General features: G+C 43.6%; 1 protein-coding gene and 1 long non-coding RNA gene across 3 annotated transcripts in view; one reads left to right on the top strand and one right to left on the bottom strand.

Annotated features, from left to right (window-relative positions):
• Positions 1 to 6,787: 6,787 nt before the first annotated feature.
• On the bottom strand, positions 6,788 to 24,143 carry Pirt (phosphoinositide interacting regulator of transient receptor potential channels). Of its 2 annotated transcripts, none has more exons than XM_070026950.1 (2): positions 24,064 to 24,143; positions 6,788 to 10,615 (listed from the first exon to the last, which is right to left on the bottom strand). In XM_070026950.1, the coding sequence occupies exon 2, from the start codon at positions 10,587 to 10,589 to the stop codon at positions 10,176 to 10,178; it is 414 nt and encodes a 137-aa protein (XP_069883051.1). In that variant the 5' UTR covers positions 10,590 to 10,615; positions 24,064 to 24,143; the 3' UTR covers positions 6,788 to 10,175. The 2 variants fall into 2 exon arrangements, with proteins under 2 accessions (XP_069883051.1, XP_069883052.1); XM_070026951.1 differs by having other exon boundaries at positions 24,020 to 24,131.
• The window catches only part of LOC138830566 (uncharacterized), a 108,532-nt gene continuing 106,593 nt past the window's right edge, over positions 23,020 to 24,958 (top strand). Inside the window, exon 1 of the long non-coding RNA XR_011373036.1 lies at positions 23,020 to 23,120. This is a non-coding gene — a long non-coding RNA (uncharacterized lncRNA). The remainder of the gene's footprint in view (positions 23,121 to 24,958) is intronic.

Below are 24,958 nucleotides of genomic sequence, written 5' to 3'. Positions count from 1 at the left end.
CTTTCTCTTCAGTAAAAATTTATTTACAAAACCAATTGGTGGACCAGACTTGTTGATTCTTGAAGTTGTGACACTGCTGAAGTTAACTGAAGTTTGCTATACCTGAGTGAAGTCCAATTCTCTCAAGCAAAGGGCTAAGATTCATAAATTTTGAAGGATTGATAATCATAATATCATCATCAGAGACTGCCTTTGAAGTTACATGAAAAATAAGATGAGAACTGAAATGTGAGCCCTTTACACTCTCCCAGGAGTCTGGTGTCAGAATTTGGAAGAACATTCACCCTGATCAAGATCACCCTAATCAGTGATTACCTAGACTGAAACAGAGGATCAGCATTCTCAGAAATGTATTCATTTGTATGTTAGGAGCCTCCAGAAATCTTCATTCTTTTTCCTCTGGTAGGTTACTGAAGAGCTCCAGAGAATTCTCCCAAGTTTGTTGTCTATGCCTTTAGAATCCATGCATAGTGGTCTTCCTACTGTTTAGCAAACGTTTTAGTCCTTGCCCCTAGGTCTTGACCTCTTATTCCCCAATGAGCTGATCTAAGGTTTTGCCTCTCACCCAGACTTCAAACGCACTGCTTTTCCCCCACTCCCTTGCTCTCCACCATTGTTTACAGCAGGTTGATGACCTTGCTCTCTGTTAGCAGTGGCGTTAATACATTCACACTGTGATGCAGCCATCATCACCATCCATCTCCAGAATGTTTTTATCTTTCTGAACTAAAATTCTGTATTCACTAAATATATATTCCCATTCTTCTTACTCCCCAGCACCCGACAACTACCATCTAACTATGATTATGACCATTCTACATACCACATTTATCTGAAGTTTTAGGGTATTTTTCCTGGTGTGATTGGCTTATTTCTTCTATCCCCAGAATGTCCTCTCTTTTCAAGGTTAAATAATATTCCATTGTCTCTTCTATAGCCATCTGTTGATGGACATGTGAGTTGCTTCCCACTTGTGGCTATTGTGAATAATAGTGCTGTAAATATGGGTGTACACATATGTTTTTGAGTCCTTGCTTTCTTTTGGGCATATTCTCAGAAGTAGAATCGACAGAACATACGGTTTTCTATATTGAATTGTTATAAGAGCTCCATTATGGTCTCTAGAGTAGCTGCAGTGTTTGACATCCCTGCCAGAGAGTTCCAGTCTCTCCACATCCTCACCAAAAACTTTTTTCTTTTTTCATGCTTGATAATAGTTACCAGAATAATTATCCTAAAATAAAAAAGTAGATTTTAATTGGACTGTTACTTATATAGCTACATCTGCTATATGATTGCAGTGATTTATTTGGTTCTGTGCCACACTTACTAGAACAGCTTCCTTTTCAGTTAGAGATCTTTTCTGACTTCTCCTTGGTAGCCCAGACCAAGAGGAAGGAATGGTATTTGTTTATGGATAGTGAAGGCTCATTTTATAACTTCTTTTTTTTTCTTTTTTCTTTTTTCTTTTTTGGGTCCGGTTGTGGGGCTTGAACTCTGGGCCTGGGCACTGTCCCTCAGCTCTTCAGCTCAAGGCTAGCACTTTACCACTTGAGCCATAGCACCACTTCCGGCTTTTTTCTTTTTGCTTATGTGGTGCTGAGGAATGGAACCCAGGGCCTCAGGCATGCAAGGCAAGCGCTCTACCACTGAGCCACCTTCCCAGCCCCTCATTTTATAACTTCTAGATTATTGGAAAGGCAAAGGCTATTTCTTCAGAGTCTCCCCAACTCTACTCAACTCCTTTCAAAGTTCTTCCATGTCTACCCTTTCTCCTTTTCTCTCTATCTTGGAAAATGCCATCTCCTACTATATCTTACAAAGGAAAAATGTTTGCATGGTGCTTCCCAAGCAGGGACACCAAACACTTCAGCCATCTGTTGCCTTTCTAGGTTTTTCTCCATGTACATTTAGTTTTGTGAATCATGTCTTGCACTCAACTCTGAATTCACTGCTGGACACACAACATGAGGTGACAGAGGTACAAAGTCTAAGAAAACATGGTTATCTGCTAAGTTTGGCATTGCAAACTATTTCTGGCTGTTCCTTGTATGCTGCAGGGGCAATCAGGTACAAATGCTGTGAGCAGGGTTCCAGGCTTGGGCCCTGTGTGACTCATTTCTTCTCCCAGTCCCCCAAGGACCAAACTCCTCAGGGGGCTCTGCTTGGAAAGCTCCATCCACAGCTTTAGGACCGAAGCTTCAGGACTCTCAATCCCTGTCTCCTCCAGAGATCAGAGCTCAGCTCTCTTGAACTGTTGAGATATCTTAGGTACAAGCATACATACTCCTCTATTTACAATAGAGTTGCAAGTGCCCCTAACACAGTTGTAAGTTGAAAATAATATACATTGAAAATGTTTGATATAACTAGTCTACCAAACATTGTAGCTTAGTCTAGCCTACTACCTTCAGTATGCTCAGAACATGTTCATTAGCCCACAGTTGTGTAAAATCATCTAACACAGAGCCCATTTTATAACAAAGCTTTGAGCATCTCATGTAATTTAGTGAATACCTGTATCTAAAAAATGCTGGCAACACAGTCCCCTGTAATGTGGGTTGTTTCCCCTGGTGACCCTGGGCTGACCAAAGATAACTATAGCTCCCTGCCAAGTGCCAAGAATTGACAGAATATCTCACTACCCATTGATAGCCCAGGAAACATCAGAATTCTATTAGTTTCTATTGAAAGTGCATTTCTTCCTCACAACCATAAAGCTGAACGTAAGTTGGGAACTGTCTGTAAAAAGGGTCAAGAGAAATAAATACCTACCTACAGGAAGATAAAAGTTTGTGGAAGGAGCAAGAGAGAGTGAGTGGGAAGGACATGACTAAGTAATCAAGTAGATTACTCTGTACATAAAACAGAGATCAGTGGCCATAGGTAAAGGTCTGATCCTATGGTAATGCAAAGGATGGGTCATGGGGCTAGGGGAAGGGGAAGGGTGTTTCAGGGTGAGGCAGGCCTATGTGTTGAAGCTGTATGATGGTAGCTGACTGCCAGGGTGGCCATGTCAAGGAAGAGGAAGGGACTGAGAGCTGTTCTCAGGAGTTCCTGGATATTATTGGAGAGGTTTGAGCAGAAGAGTTAGGATTTATGGTTTTAATGGAGGCCTCTAGTTGCTGTGTGGGAAACATCTCAGAGGGGATCAAGTATATTGGAATATTGCAAGCAATAGGCATGTGACAGCAGACTGGGCCAGAGGAAGATTGGTGACAGTGGAGATGGAAGGAAGAGTACTAATTTGAGAGACTTCCAGGGGTGTGTGAAATCAACAGAGCACAGAGACAAACGCAGTGTGAGGATGAGGGAAAGGGAAGGGGCCATTGCTGCCCATCAGCTTTCTGGCTCACAAAGCTGGAGTGCTAATGGTACCTCCAGAGGCATCCTGCTTTAGATGTGTTTAACTATGCTCTCCTCCTTTCTCTAACCCCTCAGCCCATTTCTTGGCTTAGTGGCCCCTGACACCCTCTGGTACCACTTTATTAAGTGAGGAATGCTCTCATTTATCACCTGTCTCCTATCAGGGAGAAAGCCCTAGCATGGAAAAATTTCTGTCTATCATATGTATTTTCCCAGTGCCCAGGATCAGCATTTAGGAAGGGCCCAAGTGAATGAGTGGGAAAATGTTACCTTTCACAAACTATGGGAAATGGCTTTGTAAACCAGTCCATGTTCTTCCTATGTTGGGCATCATTTCTAGGCCCTCCCCCTCCTCCTCTCAGTTGAGCTGGAACAGCTCATTTTCCATCTGTCTAGCCAGGTGATGGCCACACCCACTGGAGCCAGTCTCCTTCCCCAGGAGCTTGCCCAGTCTTTTTCCATCCTTCTGTGGAACCTGAAAGTAGCTGTTCAGGTCTTGGTTGCAGCTTGTCCTTAGCCAGCTTGTTAAATCTAGTCTAAGAAAGCAGGCACACCTTCTCCCCAGGGACCTGGCAAGGACAAGCAGACACCTTCAATGGGAATTTCTTTTTCTTCTTCCCTGTGAAGAAGCACCAATGGATGGCTTGGCTATTATTCCCAGAATTATTTACCCTGTATTCTTACCTGGATTTTTGTGAGGTTCTTACATAGCTTCTGAGCAAAATTCTAAATAAGTCAGTAAGAAGTAAGTAAATAAATTTATAAAAATCCATCTGGGTCTTGAGAGGGTATTGAATGGGAAACTGCTCAGCTGCCAAAATGTTGCACTTCTTTATTAAAAAATCATATATCTACATCCCACCTGGAAGAATCTATTTATGGCTTTACATGTTCAAACTTGAATCTCACCATGGATTTGCACATCCCTGGAATTCTCTCTCCCTGAGGCAATGATAGTAACAGCGCCTGCATTTTACTGAATCCCTGCCATCTTTCAGCCTGTGCAGAGTGACTGGTGATTTATAAATCACAGAGATTCGTTTCTCAAGTCCAGAGGCTGGAAGACTGAGATGGAGAAGACAGCATGGTTGGTTGGGTGAGGAAACTCTCCCAGGTTGCAGCTGGCTGCAACTTCTGGGTAGTTTCTCCTAGCAGAAAGACAGTATGGGAGCATTCTGAGGTCTCTTTATAAGGAATGTCAATCTCAGCCACATGAGTGCCACCTTTATAAGTTTATAAAGGTAATTACATCCCAAAGGGCTCTTCTAATGGTAGCACCTAGGGAATTCAATTTTCAACATATGGGGGACATAGACCTTTAGGCTATAGAACCTTCAGTGTCAGTATATTCTATTGTCACTTTCTCTGGTTTTTTTCAATCCTTCTGGGTATCTAATGAGGTAATTACTATTCTTATTAACTAGACATCTAAGGTAGAAATGGAAAGTCATGTGATACGGTAATTGTAGAGTCAGATTATGAACCAATCTGTTTAGTGCTATGTATCCATGAGTGTTAACAGCTTCTCACCAAATAAGTGGCTGTTTATTTTGAGTTGAATTTGACTTGAGTATTATGCTTAAAAAAAAGAAGAGCAACTATAAAAAAAAGAGATGGGTGAGTGAGAATGAGCTGGAGAACAGGACCGAGGGGAGCAAGGTATAGTGTTCCAGGCAGGTGGAATGTTGCTGAGGGAAGGGTGGAGAGGAGCAAGGGTGTGAGGATTGAGCATGACTTGCCCCTGGAAAGAGACAGCAGCAGATGAGGACTCTGAGGAAGCAGTGTGGGGAGTTCAAGATAGGACAATATGGAGTCATGAAAGAATTTTATGAAGAAAGATACCCATTAAGATCTTGTATTTATGGTTGGTGCTGTGGTTCATAGTATTGCACCAGCCTAGCAAGTGTGAGGCCCTGAGTTTAAACCCCAGTACACACACACACACACACACACACACACACACACACACACACACACACACACACACACACACACACACACACACACACACACACACACACACACACACACACACACACACACACACACCCGATATTATGGGACAAAAAATTGCCCTGATCTAACACATAACATCATTTATAAGAGCAAGCAAGACAGATGGAGGAGGCAATGCAGGACATCCTACATTTGCCATGCAAATACAAGGATTGTAAGGTTGGGATTTTATTCAAGATTCACCTCATGAACTCCAAATAATAGTCATACAATGTGAAAGAGGAGCCAAGAATGTCAGAACAAAAGCAGTAACAAGAGGAAAGACCAGAGGGATGAAGTATCTGTCTTTGAGAATAGAAAGGAGCTACAAATAAGATAATAAAGTGACTCTAATAGTTAGAAAAGGCAAGAGTGGGTTTCTGCTGGATCCTGCAAAAACAGATCACCCTCTGAGATCCATTTTGGACTTTTGACCTCTAGAGCTTCTCTCAGGCAATACATGCATTTTAATTGTTTTAAGCTACTAAATCTGAAACCTTTTTTTTACAGCCTCCATGGGGCTGTGGTGGCGGTGGCGGGGGGGTGGGGGGAGTGAAGATGGGAGTGAGCACCATCATACCAGAGAACCAAAGCCATTTTTTTTTGTCATGGAAGAGATCATTCATCTGTTTAGAATGAGGAGGGCGGTGGTGGGGGGGGGTGTGTGGCAGGCTCTGGGTAAGAATCTTCAGGAAGATCAACATTCTAGAAAAGATAGAATAGTCCTGCTTCTTTCTTTGATGGTTGGGTCTCTGGACATTTAGGTGGGAGGAAGTGTGTGTAGCCATTGATCCCCTTGAATGTAGAATTTAAACAGAGCATCTCTCCCACATGTTGCCTCTACCACTTTTCAAGGCTGTGATGGACAGGTTTCAGAGGAAGAGGCAAAAGCAAAGGGAATGACACAATGACTATAATCAGAGGGACACTGTTTTTGTATAGTCCAGACTCCCCCACTAACCTTTTCTCTTGTTCTAAGGCTCCTCCCTCCCAGCCCAGGGATGGCTATTTTCCAGAAGCTGGAGAGGTAGGTTGAGATTGACTTGGATATCTGAGCTTTCTTCTCTCCATCATGGTTGGAATGTATCTGAATCAGTGATTCTCTTGTCTGGATTCTTTGGGAACTAGTGTGATTGCTTCCTGAGGTCAAGCTTTTGTCTGCATCACTGCAGCCCTGTTCCAACATTTTGTGTATGGGATGGCACCTACTTGAAAAACTGCAGCGTTAAGATAACAGCTATTCCTTCTCAAGGGATGGATCCATGAAGTCATATGTGCAGTAGGAATTAGAGACAAGTAAAGCCCAGGGGTTGGGAGAGTAAACTATGCAGCTACAGTTCTAATAGAATCTTGCGTCCTTGGTCCTTGCAGCCCATGGTCCCCATTTCATGCAACCACACAAGACAAAGACCATGATTTACACTGATACTTTTTTCATTTATTGAGGATAAGCCCGACAGTCCATGATTATTTGAGGGACCGTTTTCAATGGCTCCCCCTTTCTTCTCTTTACAATCACATGAGTGGTTTGGTCAGAGGATCCGGCAGAGCTGTGGGGATGGTCTTATTCTAGGGATGACCTTCAGTAAAACCTCCTCCTCCTTAGAATAGACTTGGACTTGGTGATGGCCTGAGATACCCTCTACCTGTACCCCAGAAAAAGCAAGCATGGTTCCCTCAGACACAGAGATTCCTTTGTTGACCCAGGAGAGCTGAATGCATAGCACCAGGCCCTGGCTAGACTAGCAGTATCTCTGAAGCTGTGTACAAGTCTTCACAGGAGGAAGCTTTAGGTAAAACAGGCTATCCTCACATGGACTGAGCACAGGCTCAGGTCTATTGGGTAGGATATTAGAAGAGGGTCCATGGAAAATTTGCTACTTTGGTTTGTATTGAGACTTGGAACAGTGACCTGCCTTGTCTGATCCCCTAACTCATTCTGGAAGGTTCCTGTTTAATCGTCATTCTAGGTTTCAGTACTGGGCTTATGGGAATGGAAAACAGCAGGGCTGGGACTCTGCCCCATCAGCATCTCAGACTAGGACCACCAGCTCCTATGAGACATCTGAAGAACTCATAGGGTTGCGTTTATTCCAGGCATCACTCTGAGAGAGGACGAGAACCTGGAAATGATGTAGGGAGCATTTTAGAATAAAAGAGAATTAATGAGCAGTTTTAGAATCCTCCCTCCCCCATGCAACAGAATGAAAACACAACAGACAATGTTCAACAGTTAGGGTCCAGAGCAAATGAAGCTCCCTAAAGAAGGAGGAGGAGGGTAGATAATACCACTCAGTGAACTGTAAACCTGGGTGCTGGTACTGTACTCTGAGAGGAGTCCTTGCAGGGGATGCTTTGCTGCAAACATGGCATCTGACTTGGCTGCACTCCCAGACCTGGTGCACTCAGCCTTCCATGGGGCAATGAGCTTTGGCAAAAGCCTCCGCGATGTTCTACCTCAGAGTGACACCCATGTGTGGAGATCCCATGGGGAGATATATGGCCCTTAGGGGTTTTCCTTCTTAGCCTGTTCCTTCCTTTTCTCTGCTTAGAATTTATCTTGAGGAGTAGGGGATAGGAGCAGGTACTTCTGGAAACTGCAAGCACAACACAGAATTTGGATGCCTTCTTGAATGGTGGTTGTCTCCAGACTGCTTTCCACCAAGACACTCATGATAGAACCTTCTAGAAGGACCCTCCTTTCCACAGATCTGCCCAGACTACAGGCTCTTAGGCTCATGAAAGGCCTGGCAATTGTGGCTTCTAAGTGCCCTAGCTGGGAACTTATCTGCAGGCTCCTATGTAAGAAAGCATTTAAGAATGAGAGGGCAGTATTCCAGGGCTGATCGTAAATCTGCATTCACATCAGCAGAGGGGAAAAGATCTTTAAGTTCTATTGCTTGAGGCACTAGAATTCCAACTAATGACATACACTTGAAACAACCCCCAAATTGGTCCTGACTTGCCTGTGTACATGGGTTGGGGTAGGAAATGGCCATCCAGGTGAGACCTCCAGGAAATAAATGATTGACCTCCCCAGAATCTCCCACAATGCAACAGGAACAAAGATGGATTCTGAGCCTGTATGTGGAACCATTGGCAGGATGGAGATACCTGGAGGTTTATTAGAAAGAGGTTATAATGGGACTAGGGAAGCCAGAGGCTGAAGAGTAAAGGGAGTTCCCAAAGCTAAAGTGGGGTTCTCAAGCAGGTTTCTTCCAGCACCTCAATATCATAATACCTCTGTCAATATCCCATGATGAGAGGCCTGGCCTAGGGCAGCCTGGCAATCCCTCTCATGCATACCTCTTAAGGTCTTTCACCTAATGGCTTCTTGGTTACTAAAGGAAGTTTGGAGAGCGCTAAACCTTGTGGGTGTTTGTGGGCCCTCTTAAGACACCCTTCCAGTCTCCAAATACCCCAGGAGGTGTACAATGTGCCCTGGGAGAAACTATACAGAAGCCATTGAGGGAAACAGGCCCAAGAGGGGATGAAACTGAACATCTGGCAGGTCATGGAAGTGGCCATGCAGCATCCCAATTTATGTTCTCCTCAAAGTTTCTGTGTATGCAGGGTCATTTCTGCTGTGTTCAGTGCATTTCCTTTTCCATCTTTGTATCCTTTCAAACTGGTAATCTTATACTATGGTTCTTAGCTTAGAAAATCTGGCCTCCGGGAGTCTTTCTCTCTCCTTCCCCAAGTTTGAGCTCGGCACCAACACACAAAGTCAGTGCAGGATATTCTAAATGTCAATTCGCTTGGGAAACAAGATGAGAGTAAGATCAGATCTGGTTTTCTCTCTACCCAGGGACTTGCTAAAAAGAAGGCCACTTAATAGACACTTTGGTAGGCAGAGGCAGGGATAACACAGTGGGGATTTTTTTTTAAAAAGAGAACCCATCTCTAGAAAAACCTACAGACCATTTAGATGCGGCATTTGATCTCGGGTTTGGTTTTGATGGAGTTGAAGGGGAGAATGGTCTTACAGAATCCCTCTGTAGCTTTCTGCCTTCCTATTCTGGAAACTGGGGGTAGAGACAGGGATAGAGGGAAAGAGGAAGTTGTGACAACATGCATTTTCCCTGGGCTCATTGCCAAGGTGAAGACAGTTGAGTGCGAAGGAGGCAAGAGGAAATTGTGACTCCTTTAGTCTACACGATTGCCTCTGGTATAAATATTATATAATAGAGAATAAAACTTCTTCAGCTGGCTAACTCCCAGAGTCATGCCCAGAGGGATGTGCTATCCCGAATGGTGTTTATCTCCAGCTTTCCTTCACTGTTTAGTTTCTGGAATGTTTGATAACATAGGAATTATCCCATGGCTTCAATCTCAATGCCCTGTTACTGGAGCTGGGACTGTGAAATTCAGTGGGTCAGAACTCTCTCTTCCTTGTCCTCTGTAAAGGGCCTCTGGTGGTCAATTTTGGTTCCAGAAGAATGCAAATGTGGGGGATAGCTCAGGCACTCATATGTATATGTACATATAAAGATGAAGTTCTCCTTGAGACCTCATAGCTGACCTCAAGGAATTTCCCGGCATGTACTGCATTTGGGATGAATAATGCCTGGATGCAGGAGCTGGGGATGAGATAGTAACCATTAGGACCCAAGGGAAGGTTCAGCAGAATCACAGAGATCAGGTGGGATTCATTCAGCTGGCCACACTCCAAGCTACAGGAGAGTGGGGCCTGAGTGCTCTGTCTTTCCTATAGTACCAGGAATAGGGTTTTCCTGGGACGGTTTTGTGACATCTGATGGAGGAAGTTGGATGTGGGATGTTGGTTATCAGATCTCCTCTTTCTAGTCAGGTCATCAGCGATTCAGGATGAAAAACTTGAGGCTCTGGAAGAAACTTGACTTCTGCCTCTGCTTCTGCTTCTTTTTGATGATGGGTACCCACACCAGCCCACACACCAGAGTCATGAGTCCTAAGGACAGGAAGGCAGGCCCTATCATTTTAAGGGCTGTAGTGGTTTTAGGATTCAGTTTCAAGACATAGGCCAGGCAGGTGATGGCCACACCAAAGAGCAGGGTGGCGCTGCCCACAGACATGATGATGATGGGCTTCCGGTAGATTTCCCAGTTGCTCCTAGGGGTGGTGGTCCAGACAGACTCGCTTCTGGAACTGATACACAAGGAGCTTGCAGTCTGGCTGGGCAGCAGATCCTTGGATTCTGGAGATTTCTCATCCACTTCCAGGGCCTTAGGGAGTACCTCCATTGTCATGGTTGATCAGGACAGGGCACCTAGTACTGGAACCAAAAACAAGGATGAGGCTGAAAGGGATCCTTATACAACCTTCCTGTGCTCAGCATCCATCAGCAATGCAGCTCTCCTCTCTCTCTCTCTCTCTCTCTCTCTCTCTCTCTCTCTCTCTCTCTCTGTGTGTGTGTGTGTTAAAGCTAAAAGGAAAAGCAGACGAAATCTGCATAAGAAACCATCCAAGTTGGCATGCTTTCCTTTTTCTCTTGTGAGAGATAAATATTATGTCATTCTAATCAACCAGACTTAATACTTAAACCAGGGAACAGTGGTGATGTTGAAAAAACAAACAAATATGAGCTCTAGTTTATTGAATGGCATCTGATTTTCAGGCCCAACCACTTTCCAGTGGTGCAATTCTGAATGAATTACATTGCCTTTCTTTACTTCAGTTTTCTTATCTATAAAATGAGGAAAATAATACTATGTCTAGCATGAGGTTTTCAAAATGGTTTAAATGAGTTAAGGGCTATATTGTATTGGATCAATATCTAGCATACAAAGCATTACATAAATGGTGTCATTTGCCTACTAAAGAGTAATGCTTTGTCAAAGGAGGGGGTAACAATGTTTGACAAGAAATGTACTCATTACCTTACTCATGTAACTTTGACCCCTTTGTTCAGCATCTTTACAATAAAATAAAATTTTAAGGGGTTGGGAGGGTGGCTCAGTGGTAGAGCCCTTGCCTCGCATGCATGAGGCCCTGGGTTCGATACCTCAGCACCACATAAGCAGAAAAAGCCAGAAGTGGCACTGTGGCTCAAGTGGTTGAGTGCTAGCCTTGAGCTGAAGAGCTGAGAGACAGTGCCCAGGCCCAGAGTTCAGGCCCTGACAAAAAAATTTTTTTAAAAAGGAGTAATGCTTTGTACATAAATGTGTGTGTGTGTATGTATGTATGTAAAACTCTTCCTTCATTAAATTGGAGCTCTACATTAACCCTGTGAATTGACCATTAATTATATTTATTTATTTTTAATTTATTTAAAGTTCTGAGCTTTGAATTTAAAGCCTCACTCTGGAGGCCTCTAGATATAATTTTTAGCTGATGCTCTACCACTTAGTTGGCACCTCCAGCATTTTACTGGTTCATTGGAGATGAAGGCTCAGACTTTTCTGCCCAGGCTGGCTTTGAACTGTGATCCTTCAGATTTCAGTCTCTTGGGTAGCTAGGATTGTAGGCATGACATCTCGTTAGTCCTACTTGAATCCTTCTCTGTTGCCACATGTTGTATGCCATTTTGCAACTCTGCCAGCATAAAGACCACACACATATGTGGATCCCTGTTCTTCCCAACAGAGGCAAATGAACCTCTTTTCTCTAGAAGGCATTTCATTATAGTAACATTATATATAACAGAAAGTGGATAGATTCACCGTTATTAGGGCTGTAAAAGCACAGAGCCTAGCTCAGCTGCCTGTCCCAGTTTCTCATTTAGAGTCACCCCAGGCATTCTCATCTCCTGGTCCCTATTAGAAGATATAGATGGTCACTGGCAACAGTTTACAGCTATTGAGAAGTACCATTGGCCTGCTCTAAACTTCTCCACCAGGGTTTTCCCATTCCTTCAATGTGGGGTTGAATATTTAGTCAGAAATGCATGTTCAAGTGCAAATGCCTACATGTCTGCAGTAAGGGAATTAGATATGAATGGCTGATAGTACTTTCCTGCACATAGATTGGTTAAGGAGGAGGGAAAGGCTAAGAGGGCCTTTCACCCACATCACTGCCCTGATTCATCTTGAAGCTGTCTCAGTCACTTATCTAGCACAGGGCTTTACCCACAAGACTTTGTTTATCTTTAATTGAATGAGTAAGTGAAAGAATACCTTTCCCTCCTTCTTCCCTCCCTTCTCCCCTTTCCTCTAGTCACTAGGACCAATGTAAGATCTGCTAGTTTCTCTAGGCAGAAATCAGGGAACTTCCCCTGTGACAGGTTCAGGGCCTGCTTATGTCAACATCCACAAGTATCCCTTCTTGGGAATAGGACTCAGGAGATCTCTTTCTGTAGCAGAAAGCTTATTGGGGCAGATGGGCCATTCATCACAGTTACAATGGGTCCAAATAGGGTGCTGTGTGCATGTGAATCATACTCAAATATGGAGGAGGTAGCATTTTTGGAAGCCATGTGACCAGTTCTGGAGCAAAAGATAGCTCTAGGGAGTTGGTAGTTTCCCGTGCCTGGGGCTCTTCTTTATTGAGTGTTTTTCTGCTTCAATACTTGTGCAATCTTCATTGCAACCCAGCCTCCTCTACTTCACCCACCCCACAGGTTAGTCTTGTCCATTGGGTAAGTTTCTCCCTTCTCCCCCCCCTTCCTTGTCTCCAAGCATAATCCCCACAGCTCTCGCTTTCTAAATGAAGCAGCTACAGAGCTCTTACCACTGACAGGAGGAAACAGAAAATAGAAATAACATACAATTTTCCAGTGCCTTTAGAATTCAGATACATTCAGCCACACTCGTTGGGAGGGAGGGCATTTAAATCTCTGCTTCTAAAAGCTTTGAAAACTACCACAGTGTGCTTTTGTACTGAGGTTTATTTAATTCTGGAAGGAACATGTGCTTTTTTTTTTTTGCATAAGTGAAGCTATCATTTCAGAAGTGATTCCCTCTCTTCTGAGCTGGGGGCAGGGCAGGGATCACAGAGGGGCACTGGAAGATTTTTGTACTGCATATGGCAACTGAGGTGACAAGACTTCTGCATAGCTGTCTCCATCCTGTCTAGCACACAGGACTTTTACCCATGAGACTCTGCTTATCTTTGCCTTTTATCCCCTTTCTACTCATCATGATGACAAACTCAGGATCTGCCAGTTTTTCCAGGTAGAAATCAGAGGTCCTCCTTACCCCTCCCACTGCTTCTAGCACTTTGTAATGAAGATCCAGAGAAGACATTGTTGCACATTTCAGTTGTGCTTTGCAAAAAGAGCTGGGGCTGAGTGGGAAAGGACTTGCCATCTTGGTTTGAGGGGTCCTCTTACTTAGGAACTAGAAGCAGAGACCCTGCTGGTGGAATTCTCATTCTGACAGGGATACAGAACTAATCATGCATGTTGGAAGTGCCTAATACCTTCTCTTTGGCCCTGCACAAGGGGATTATTCATTTAGCCTCATTTTACAAGAGGGGAGACTGAGGCACATACAGTGAAATCTAAGAGAGTGGCAAACGTCTCCTCTCTACTCTCTGGGTCGGTTTCATGTGTAGCTGTACTGGGATACAGGACAATGTTGTCAGACTCAAAGATCTTGGCTACGTTAAAGCTGGTGAAGATGAATCCTGAGGATTCTGCAACTATAAGAATCTCGAGTGTTTTATTTTGTGGCTCCTTTTGTCCTAAAATAAGCTTTCACTGTGTATAAGAGGACTTAGGTGTGAAGTTCTCAGACATTAAGCCACTGCACAATATGGGAAATAAAAATATTCTTGTAAAGTTTTCATTTAATTTCACATTTATGCATTTTAAACAACTTTTATTCTGACACTGTAATATTCTTTATTTTCTGAAATGCCAATAATGGATGATGATCATTGGTTTGTTTAGTAGTTGAACTTGGCAAGAAAAATGTGGCCACAATATGTATATGTATGCATGCATGTATGATCTATGTATATAAACATGCACATGTGCATATATATGATCTATGAGTGTATCTATCATCTATGTATCTATCTTTGCCTGTACCTATGCATCTATCTTCTATCTATCTATCTATCTATCTATCTATCTATCTATCTATCTATCTATCTATCTATCTATCATCTATCTATGTTGCAATGGTACAGGAAAATGTGAGTCACTACGTTGCCTGCATTGGGAAGAAGGATAGATCCTGGAGCAAACAAAGGTACAAAAGATGTATTTCTACTCAGTTACTGAGAGAGAAGTAACTCCCTTCCCCTGAGCAAGGATGAGGACTCTATCTTCTCTTCTCTCTTCTATGTCTTTGTTCCCCTTCCTCTCACCCTCCACTACACTGGGAAAAAAGTAGGTCATTCATGGTTCCAGTAAGCACTAAGCATACAGAGAGCCAGATAATTGGTACCCAAGTGACCACTATTTGAACCTAACTTTCCACTTTAAAGCTGTGAGATTGTGGGCAATTTTCTTAAGCCTTCAGAGCTCTAATAGCCCCATATATAAAACAGGGACAATAAGTTATTTACCTCATAGGTTTATTGTGACTGTAAAATTTCTAATAACAAAAACACTGTGATACTGTTTGACATGTTATAGTGTTCAAGGAATAGACCTGGTTGCTATTGCAATCATTCTCTTCCTGAGTCCCTGCTTTCTTTTCTTTATTTTTCTTTTGTGACAGGGTCTCATTATGTAGCTGCTTGTAGTCTTGAACTCTTGCTCTTTCTGCCTCAGCCTTTATAGGTATGTACCACCACACTTGGCTAACTTCCCTGTTTTTGTGTCTAAAATAATTGATTTGGGTTAAGTGACTTAAAACCCCAAATTCAACACATAAAATTCAAAAACATCTAAACTGGTCTGTGTTAGGAGAGGCCAGGAATGTGGCTACCTTGGATGGGGGTAGTGGCTAGAAGTGGACACAATGGAAACTTTTGGGGCGCTGACAGTGTTCTCACTCTTGACCATACAGGTAGTGAATTGACTTGAATTTTGAGCATATAGGCTTCTATGAAATTACAAGTACAGCCAGATGTCAGTGGCTCACACCTATAATCCTAACTACTTAGGAGGCTAAGATCTGAGGACTGCGGTTCAAAGACAGCCCAGGCAGAAAAGTCCCCATAAGACTTTTATTTCCAGCTAACCACTCAAGAACCAGAAGTGGAGCTATGGTTCAAAGTGGTAGAGAGCTAGCCTTGAGCAGAAGAGCTCAGGGACAGCACTCAGGCCCTGGGTTCAAGCCTCACAACTGACAAAAAATAAACTCAAACCAAACCAAAACAAAAACTAAACACCAAAAAATTACAAATGCTGGGTGTTTTGTGAGTTTCAGATTTTGTTAAAGACCTAATGAGATTTTGCTCCCCACCCTTATACCATGCTTCTCAACAGTGGTGCTGTTGACTCTGTAGGCATACTTAGCAACATCCTTGGCTTCTACCTTCTAGAGACCAATGGGGTTTACATTCCTCTCTCCTCATAACAATTTTAAAATGTCTCCAGACTAACCTAGAACATCACAGCCCTCCACCTTCAAGCTACACCAGAGTGGAGGCTGGGTTTCTTACCTTGTGTCCCCATAAAACTTCACTCACAGCCTGGTGCTTAGCAGGTGCTTTTTGGACTTGGCCCTGACATTGTAGCTCTGAGGAGCATGAAAGAACATTTGGGCAGTTGGCACAGCAAGGAAAAACCATCCTTTCACATATCAAGAAGACACTGGGTTGTGATCGGTGATCTTAGGGGATCTCATACTCACTGGACTGATTTGAAATCTGCTCTTCCAAAGAGCACATTCCTACCCAGAACCTCAGAATGTGGCTTTGTTTGAAATTTGGGTTATTTCATATAGAGTTGTGATAAGGATCTTGACATGAGATCACCCTGGATTAAAGTTAACCCTAAATCCAGGTGTCCTTATTAGGGAAAGGAGAGGGAAATCTGACACACAGAGGGAGAACTAGGTGTAGAGGAGGTAGACACAGAAGTGATAGGTGTTTTTTTTCTTTTCTTTCTTTTTTTTTGGGGGGGGTTGGTTGGTTGTGGGGCTTGAACTCTGAGCTTGGTGCTGTCCCTGAGCTCTTCAGCTCAAGGCTAGAGCTCTACCACAGCACCACTTCTGGTTTTCTAGTAGTTTATTAGAAGTAAGAGTCTCACAGACTTTCTTGCCCGGGCTGGCTTTGAACTGTAATCCTCAGATCTCAGCCTCCAGAGTAGCTAGGATTACAGGCATGAGCCACCAGAACCTGGCTTTTTAATTTTTTTTCTTTTTTGGTACTGGGGATTGAACCCAGGATGTTGCACTTGATAAGCAAATGCTTTGACACTGAACTACTTCCCAATCCTTGAAGTGATATTTTTATAAGCCAAGAGCACCAAGGGTTGCTGGTAACCACTGGAAAGCTGGAAGAGAAGGGTGGAATGGAGCCCCCTCCCAGCTTCCAGAAGGAACTAACCCTGCTAACATCTTGGACTTGTGAGAGCATCACCTTATATTGCTTTATGCCATTAAGTTTGTGCTAGATGTTTTATGGCAGTACTTAATAAAATGAATATATATATATATATATATATATATATATATATATATATATATATATATATATATATATATATAGCTTCCTTTATAGCTTTCAACAACTAGATGTGGGCCCAGACTAGGGACTGGAGAGAGACTGAGCTGCAAATCTAGTGGAAAGTGGGAGGGGGTGGGATACTGAGCAAACCAGATTTGAATATCTGTTGGCCTTCAGAGTAGAAAATTGAGTCAGGCATATGGGTCTTTGTTTCCTAGAGGCCAAGTTTACAGTGTCAAGGAACAAATTTAGTAATGTGGAGACTTATTTAGGCAGGAGTCACTAAGACTTGCTGGCCTGGAACTCCTGTACACTGAGAAGGACCTCCATGGAAGAATCTCATTGTAAACAGGAGAAGCCAGACACAAAAAGAATATGTACTGTGTGAAAGATTTTATTTACATAAAATTCAAAGACATGCAAACTGGTCTATGCTAGGAGAGGTCAGGATAGAGGCTATCTTGGGTGAGGGTAGTAGCTGGAAGGGAGAGCGATAGAGACTTTTGTGGTGCTGACTCTGTTCCTACTCCTGACTTGGCAGCTAGTTCCATGGGTGTGTATTCGTGGTGTGGCCACTTTCTGCATTTTATGTCTATCAAATATTTAAACCGAGAGAATATATGTGTATGTATATGTATGTATATATATATATATATATGTATATATCAATTGTACAGAGACACTTGGAATAATGTGGATGTTTGTTTGAACAGGGCAGAATGAGATTTAGCCCCAGTATAAACCTTCCTTCTTTCCCTCCCTTCCTCCCTTCCTCCTTTCCTTCTACCTTCTCACCCTCCCTCTCTTCTCTCCTTCCCTTCAGTGTATGTGTTTTGTGTGTGTGTGTGTGTGTGTGTGTGTGTGTGTGTGTGTGTGTGTGTGTGTGTGTGTGTGTGTGTACTGGGGCTTGAACTTATACCTAGGCATTGGCTCTTAGCTTTATCGTTCAAGGCTGGTGCTCTACCACTTGAGCCACAGCTCCGCTTCTGGCTTTGTGCTGGTTAATTGGATGTAAGAGCCTCATGGGCTTCCCTGCCAGGTCTGGCTTTGTGAGTTAGCTAGGATTACAGGCATTACAGCCATCAGTTACTGCTTCCTGGCCTTTTCCCTTCTCTTTTCTGCACAAACAGCTCCCTCCCTCAGGATCTGTGGCCTCTTCTCTCCCATCAGCCTGTTGTTACCTGGGTAGTTCCTGGCCCCTCCCTACCAAATCAACTGCATGTGTCCTTCCTGCTAGAAAGATAAGAACATCTCTGCAAGAAATAGATGGAGCACAGGTGCTTTTTAATCTTCTATTTTAGTCAATCCTCCTTCTATTAGGTTGAAATTTTAACTGCTCATTTAGCTGAAAACAGGAATTATTTTTTAATTGGCACCTGATAGTTCTACACATTTATAGATTATAGTGTGATGTTTTGACCCTTGTGTATAGTTGGCCTTCTGTACCCACAGATCTAATTAACTTTGAACCAAAAATATCTGGAGAAAATGTCCTCTGTATTAAGTATAGACAGATGTTTGTCTTGTCATTTTTCCTAACATACGATTTAACAGATATTTACATACCAATTATATTGTATGAGCTATTATGGTAAGCTAGTGATAATTTAAAGTATCCAGGAAGATGTATGCAGAGGGTCTAGGCAAATGCCATGGCATTTTATATAAGAGACATAACTATTCTCAGATTTTGGTAACTGTGGGGTATTCTGAAATCTATATGCTATAGATACCAAATCAAATCAGGACAGTAGCATATGTACCACCTAAAACATTTTTTTATTATTATTTTTATGTGCCACTTCTAGGGCTTGAACTTGTGTCCTGGGCACTTTTAGTGTTTTTTTTTTTTCTCTCAAGGCTAGCACTCTATCACTTGAGGCACAGCTCCATTTCTGGTTTTTTGGTGGTTATTTGGAGATAAAAACTCTCACAGGCTTTTCTGCTCAGGATAGCTTTGACCCAAGATCCTCAGATCTTGGCCTACTGAATAGCTAGGATTACAGGCATGAGCCACTGGTGCCTGACCATTTATTACATTTTACTTCTTTTATTCTATTTTGACAACTGAAAATAATTACTCAAACCTTTTATATGCCAGACACAGAGCTGAGCATTGGATAGACCAAAGCAATGAGGACACAGTAGCAGACATATGGAGCTTGCAGGCAAGTGAGGAAAGATGGAGAGAAAGCAAACATTTCCCTTATTAGTTATGGCAGCTGTAATAATGCTAAGTGTTGATCACTAGAGAAACCCCATGAAGACATGAACCAAGTATTGAGGATCCTCAAGAAAGATTCTAGAAGAATGACTTTTCAAGGTGTTAGATAAAGATTGGATAAAGAGACTTCCAGACTGAGGAACTCAGGACAGTGAGTTTGTCAGAGAGACATCGTCAAGAATTAGATGTAGATGTTGAATGTTGGGGAAGAGTGCTGAAGAGCCAGCCTGGAAATGTGGGCAGGAGCCAGATTACAGTGACCACAGGCGGACCAGCTACTAGCCACCTCCTGTTTCTGGACAGCTTCGTAGGTCAAGAATTTGTTTGTTGTATGAGATGTACAAGTTGTTATGTGGAAAAATGAACTTTACAACTTTGGTGGGGGGGAGGAGGATTCAGTAGGGGGACAGGAGGAGGATGGGAAGGGATGGGAAGGGGAAACAAAGGAGGAGGCTACAATGCTTGATGAGAAATGTACTCATTATCTTGCCCATGTAATTATAACCCCTCTGTACAGTATTTTCAGAATAAAAAAAATAAAAATACAAAATACAAAAAAAAGAATTTGTTGTTGTAATTTCTTCTGTGTTTTGGTGGTAGCGGGATTCAAATTCAAGTCCTGTACTTGCTGGGTGCTTCTTGGAAAATGGTTTTGTCTAATGGCAGAAGAAATCTTAAGAAGAATATTTTTCGGTACATAATAGTTGTATAAAAATTTAAATTTTGTGCCATAAAATATGTCTTAGGATACAGATAAATTTGTTAACTTCATTACTGCTTTTGCATTACAATTGCAGTTAAGTTCAGCAGAGTCTGTTGGGCCTATTAAAATTAAAATATTCACCATTGCATCCTTTTTAGAAAATGTTTACCAATCTCTGATATAGAATATTGAGAATCAGATAGAGTACAGTGGAGAGCAGTGAGGGGTTAGGTAAGAAGAGAGGAAGGAAAAACGGAAGAGGAAGAGGTTCAAGTGTCCACCCACAGACGACAGGATAAATGGGTGTCTGTTCACTCAATGAAATTTTGCACAGCACTCATAAGGAGTCAACGGCTGATATACACAGGAACATCGGTAGGTGTCACAGACATAAGATAAATCAGGTCTATAAAAACCTCCTTTGCAGGTGGGTGAATTCAACTGGTAGGGATTAAATTAATGAAAGAAGGAGGGTAAGAGAATGCAGTCATAATGTTCAAAGTATCTCTGTGAAAGTATAACTAGGAGAATTGAGGGGATGGGTGGATTTGGGAGAGAGAGGGAGAATGAAGAAAGGGGCGATCAAGATGCACTATACTCATAAACTGACATGTTGAATTAAAAACCCTTTATGCAACTACTTAGAGATTACAAATGGATAATAAATAAATAAACACTCCCCCATACAGTTTATGTTTCCATTTATAAGACATTCTAGAGCCTTAATTAAGAACAAATTAAGATGATGAAGCCCAGCTTACTGGGGAGTGAGATGGGGTAGAAGGAAGTGGAGGCCAGGTGGAGGACCCTCTGGAATGAATGAAGCTGTGTCTCCAGTCCACTCCTCACTACACCTGATACCTGGGTACGGGTTACATAGAGGATGAAGACATGTCTCAATGAGATGGGAAAGAACTAGTTGGGAGATTTCTGGCTTTTCTGCATACCTTCATGGATTTAACCCCCCGACCTATGGTTTGGTGCTGAGAATGTTCAAGCTGGCGAACAACAATGAGTGCCCTCAGATAATGAGTGCTGGATGCCTTTTCCCTTCACTAGATTCCTTCTGAGCATCGTAAATGAAACTACTTAATGGGGCACTGGTGAAGTAAGTAGATTATTTTCTGAAGAAAGCCAGATATGTGTGCCTGTAGTTTCAGTTCCAGAAGCTCTTTGCTCCTTTCCAGAGCCCTTTAGGAATGAGGGCTTCTGTGCCTTCCAGTAGTCGCTCAGCACTTCGCTGAGGCAGAGACTTGGGGGAACATTTCTCTAATGGCTAAATAAACAGAAGAGTTATGATGGTTAGCGGAAGGACAGAGCTTTGCTGGTAGTTTGCAAAGATGACTCCAGTGATGTACTTTCTTCTCAGTTTCTAGTTGGAGCCATAGAAGGTTAGAACCTGACTAGTTGTGACAGTCTTATTTCTTCCCACCCCATTGTCTTAAACCATACCTTTGATCCTAGAGCAAGGTGGTAAGATGATAATAGTTATCCAGAGGGGCACCAGAAGCAGCTGTCCCTGGCAAGGTAGGCACATCTCAATCAGCATCTCCTCTGGTCTCTAACTCACTGCCTGTCTCAAATACTGGCTGTCTTCTGCTGGCTGAAGTTCTTACTCATCTCCTTGGACCCAGAACTACTGCTCTTCCAAAGCAGAAGCAATGCCATGTATCAAATTTTTATATGTGCCTAGGAAAAGTTCACATGCAGACCTTCACCAGCACTAGCTCATTGAATCCTCCCCAGTCATCTAGGAAGCTACCGTTGTTTCTTTATTGTGTAGATGAAACGGGGGATCAACAAGGTTTTAAGTGATTTGTTCAAAGTTAATCATAGGAGAGTAAGGAAACAAGATTGCAGTGTGAATTTGAGAGCCAGTCTGGCTGAAGAGCCCAGGTTCAAATCTATCCTGCTTCTCATTGGAGTTGTGTGTGTGTGTGTGTGTGTGTGTGTGTGTTCAAATCTATCCTGCTTCTTAGTGTGTGTGTGTTGGTATTGAGACTTGAACTTTTTCTCTCAAGGCTGGTGTTCTACAAAGTGAGCCACAACTCAATTTGCATCTTTTTTGGTGGTTAATTGGAGATGAGTTTCAAGGAACTTCCTGCCTGGGCTAGCTTTGAACAGCAGTCCTCAGATCTCAGCCTGCTGAGTTGCTAGGATGTGAGTTATCGGTAGGCTTGGTTTCTTTTGCAAACCTAGGGAAGAATGTATGGAGGGACATAGGCAGTGAATAGAACCACCTTGATAGATGCCTGGATGAGGAGTGAGAAGACCTATGAAGGACTATGAGGTAGAACTCCTGAGGATGTAAGAAACAGGCAGGGGCTCTGAGCTAGCTGGGATGGGGACCACAAGAAGCAGGTAGTAAGCTAACAGAGTAACCACACAGTCACCACCATTGTCATTCTACTAATGATGCATAAAGTGCCTGGACCATGCCATTGCTTCACCAGGAGCATCTCTGAGTCCTCCAGTGCTAAATGGGAAATACTGTTAAAATCATTCTCATTTCACAGATAAGGAAAGGGCAGCTCTAAGCTGCCTGACTTCAAAGCCTGACATCCTATACCATGCCTTCTCAAGGCTGGAGCAGGCATTTCCCTTCCTTTTGTCTTTCTTTGCTCCCTTCCTTCCTAACTTTCTAGCACCTCCAGAGATGCCCACCTTTGTCTTGGAACTCACTCCCCAGGCCCATCCCTAGTGCCATCTTCCTTTGAAGGTACTGGAACACAATCATTATTAACAAGGTTTCCAGATTTAGCAAATGTAATTTCAAGGTGTCTAGTGGAAGTTGAGCTTCAAATCAACAATACATGCTTGGAAAAATAGAATATTCCAATATTGCATGGGATCTACATAGACCAAAAAAAAATCTTTGGTGGTTTATTGGAAATTCAAATTGAATCCAGCATACTGTAGTTCATCTAGCAACTTGAATACTTTATAAAAGCCCACTGTACTGCTGCCCTTGTGCCTGGTGTTATCTGGCTCTCCCCAAGTTTCTCCTCCCCAGCCACCTTCACCTAGACAGTTTCGATAGGAACTGCGCTATTCTGGGAATTGCCAGGACCTAACACAGAAGAGAGGGCACAAATGACCTCACAGTGGGGTGGCTGGCCCAGAGAATAGACTACAGTTGGCAGAGGAAGGGAAGACAGGCCACAGATGGAAGAGGTGGGATCGTATGATTTATTATTCCTAAGGAGAACCTCTTGTGGGAGTAAGGGTCTTCCCCCTGTCCCCAGTCCTGCCACGTACCTCCAGCTGGCCAGTGCCTATTCCTAGGGGCACTGTCTTCTCGCCCTGTATAAGGACACTCAGTTGGTGACTATCTACTTCTCTGATAAGGTGAGTGGGGCCCTGTGCCTGGGTTGACAGAGGCTGACTCTCAAGGGTATACTTTTGCTGTTACCATGGCCACCTGTCCCCAGCTCATGGCACCCAGAAGAACTTCTTCTAAGGTTCTAACCATCTAGAGAGTGCTGTTCATGTCCCTCTTCAGGCCATGCAGCCAGGATCTGGGCCTTACCAGGGGAGAGAATGGGAAACAAATCAGCTTGGGGAGGGAGGAAGGGAGGGTTAATGTGTGACCACATTTGGCTTTATTGAGAGGCGGCATCCTTATAGCGCATGTGTGCCCAACCCAACCACGTTCTTTGTCCTTGTTTTTGTGTGCCGACTCCCTTTTCTGAGATGAAAACTGCCAAAGCTAGTGTGCCCCACCTTTGTTTTTTCTTTTCCCCTAACATCTGCCCTGGGTGCCCGTCACACCTGTAAGAAAGAAGGACGATGGACAGGTGCTGAGGTTGGATATGGGACCCCCCAGAGAGTAGGCTAGGTCCGCCCAGCCTCTGACCCTGGCATCCAGGGTGTACAGGGGGCGGAGAGGGGGGCGGGGAGACGGACTCATACTTGACTAGCTGGCCTTTTGGCTCTGTCTCCACTGTTTCCCTTTAATGGCTTCCAAGAATGAAAGGCCGGACAGAGCAGCCCTTCGTACGCATTCCCTTCTCTGAAGTGTGTGGCCTGTGGCATCCCCCCTCCCCACTGTCCACCTGGACTTTAAAGACAGTCCCCTCCAACCTGCTGGCAGCTGGCTCCATCCTCTCCCGGCCATGCACACCTGCCTTCCACCTGCAGTTCAAAGACTCAACATGCTCTAAAGCCAAGTTCCAATCAACTCCTTCCTTCCTCCAGAAAAGTCCTGGAAGGAAAGGCAGAAGAGGGATGTTCTCTTTCTTACTTACAGTTTTGGATGCCCCTGGGGAGGATGGGGGAACCTGAGACTCACTTGGTGCTCATGCAGGGAGGAAGCCGGAAAGGAGTTTTTGTTCAAGTCCTTCATCACAGCCGGAGAGAGCCACCCTGGCCACAACCAGAAGTGAGTGTGCTGAGAATCTCAGCCACTGAGCAGGCTCCAGCAGGGATGAGCTCACCAGGATGTGGCCTAATGGGTTAACTCTTTGCGAGCTGCTGGCACAGGCACTCTGATATGGCTTTCTCAGCTCAGCTCAGCCACTATTAGGCAAATCTTGTGAAAAATTCATGAAGCGTCTCTGTAGTCTGCCTGTGGGTTTTGGTTGGAGGCAGGCATTGAGCTGGTGGTGGCTGGACAGGGTGACTCCTCCTGACCCAGGCTCAGAAGACTTGGGCTTTCTGGGTTGGAGGAGGTGTGTAGTGTGGATGGCGGGTTGCCCTGGCTCCCAGGCTAGGTGGTTGTGTTTACTGCAGGGTTCAATCATGACATCTAGGACCTTCATTTGTTCTGGATGTTGAGGAGGGGACAGTCCAGCAGCTTTAGGAAACAGCTTTCACTCCAAGATACCATAAATTTCTGAGAACGTCCCAGTGCCTCTGGTTGGGTACTCTATGTTATGTAATGCCAGGCCCAGACATCTCAGAGTTGGGGGCAAGACAACAGGTATATCTACCCTTGCTTCTCCTCTGGCCTGCCCCATTATTGTTCCTTTTGTTCTTTGTGGGAGGACTGTTGCCATGTGATCAGAAGCCCGGGATCCCTGCGGGTGGGGACAAAGATGACCAATCTATAAGCTTTTCTCAGGCAGTGCAGGGGGGTGCAGAGTTGAACTATTGGGGTGCTAGTTCTCCAAGGGCTGATGCATGTGCTGAGGTCAACATCATTGTCTACTATTCTGATGGTTGCACCAGCTCTTTCTTTTGCCTAC

Source organism: Dipodomys merriami, unplaced genomic scaffold (genome assembly GCF_024711535.1).
Source record: "Dipodomys merriami isolate MVZ:Mamm:240054 unplaced genomic scaffold, mDipMer1.0.p SCAF_19, whole genome shotgun sequence".
NCBI classification, from domain to species: Eukaryota; Metazoa; Chordata; class Mammalia; order Rodentia; family Heteromyidae; genus Dipodomys; species Dipodomys merriami.
Note: the sequence above shows the minus strand (reverse complement) of the source record. Positions and strands in the feature narration are given on the sequence as shown.

Excerpts from the sequence above, each read along its gene's own strand:
- Pirt (XM_070026950.1), bottom strand. The coding sequence starts at position 10,589 with ATGACAATGGAGGTACTCCCTAAGGCCCTGGAAGTGGATGAGAAATCT.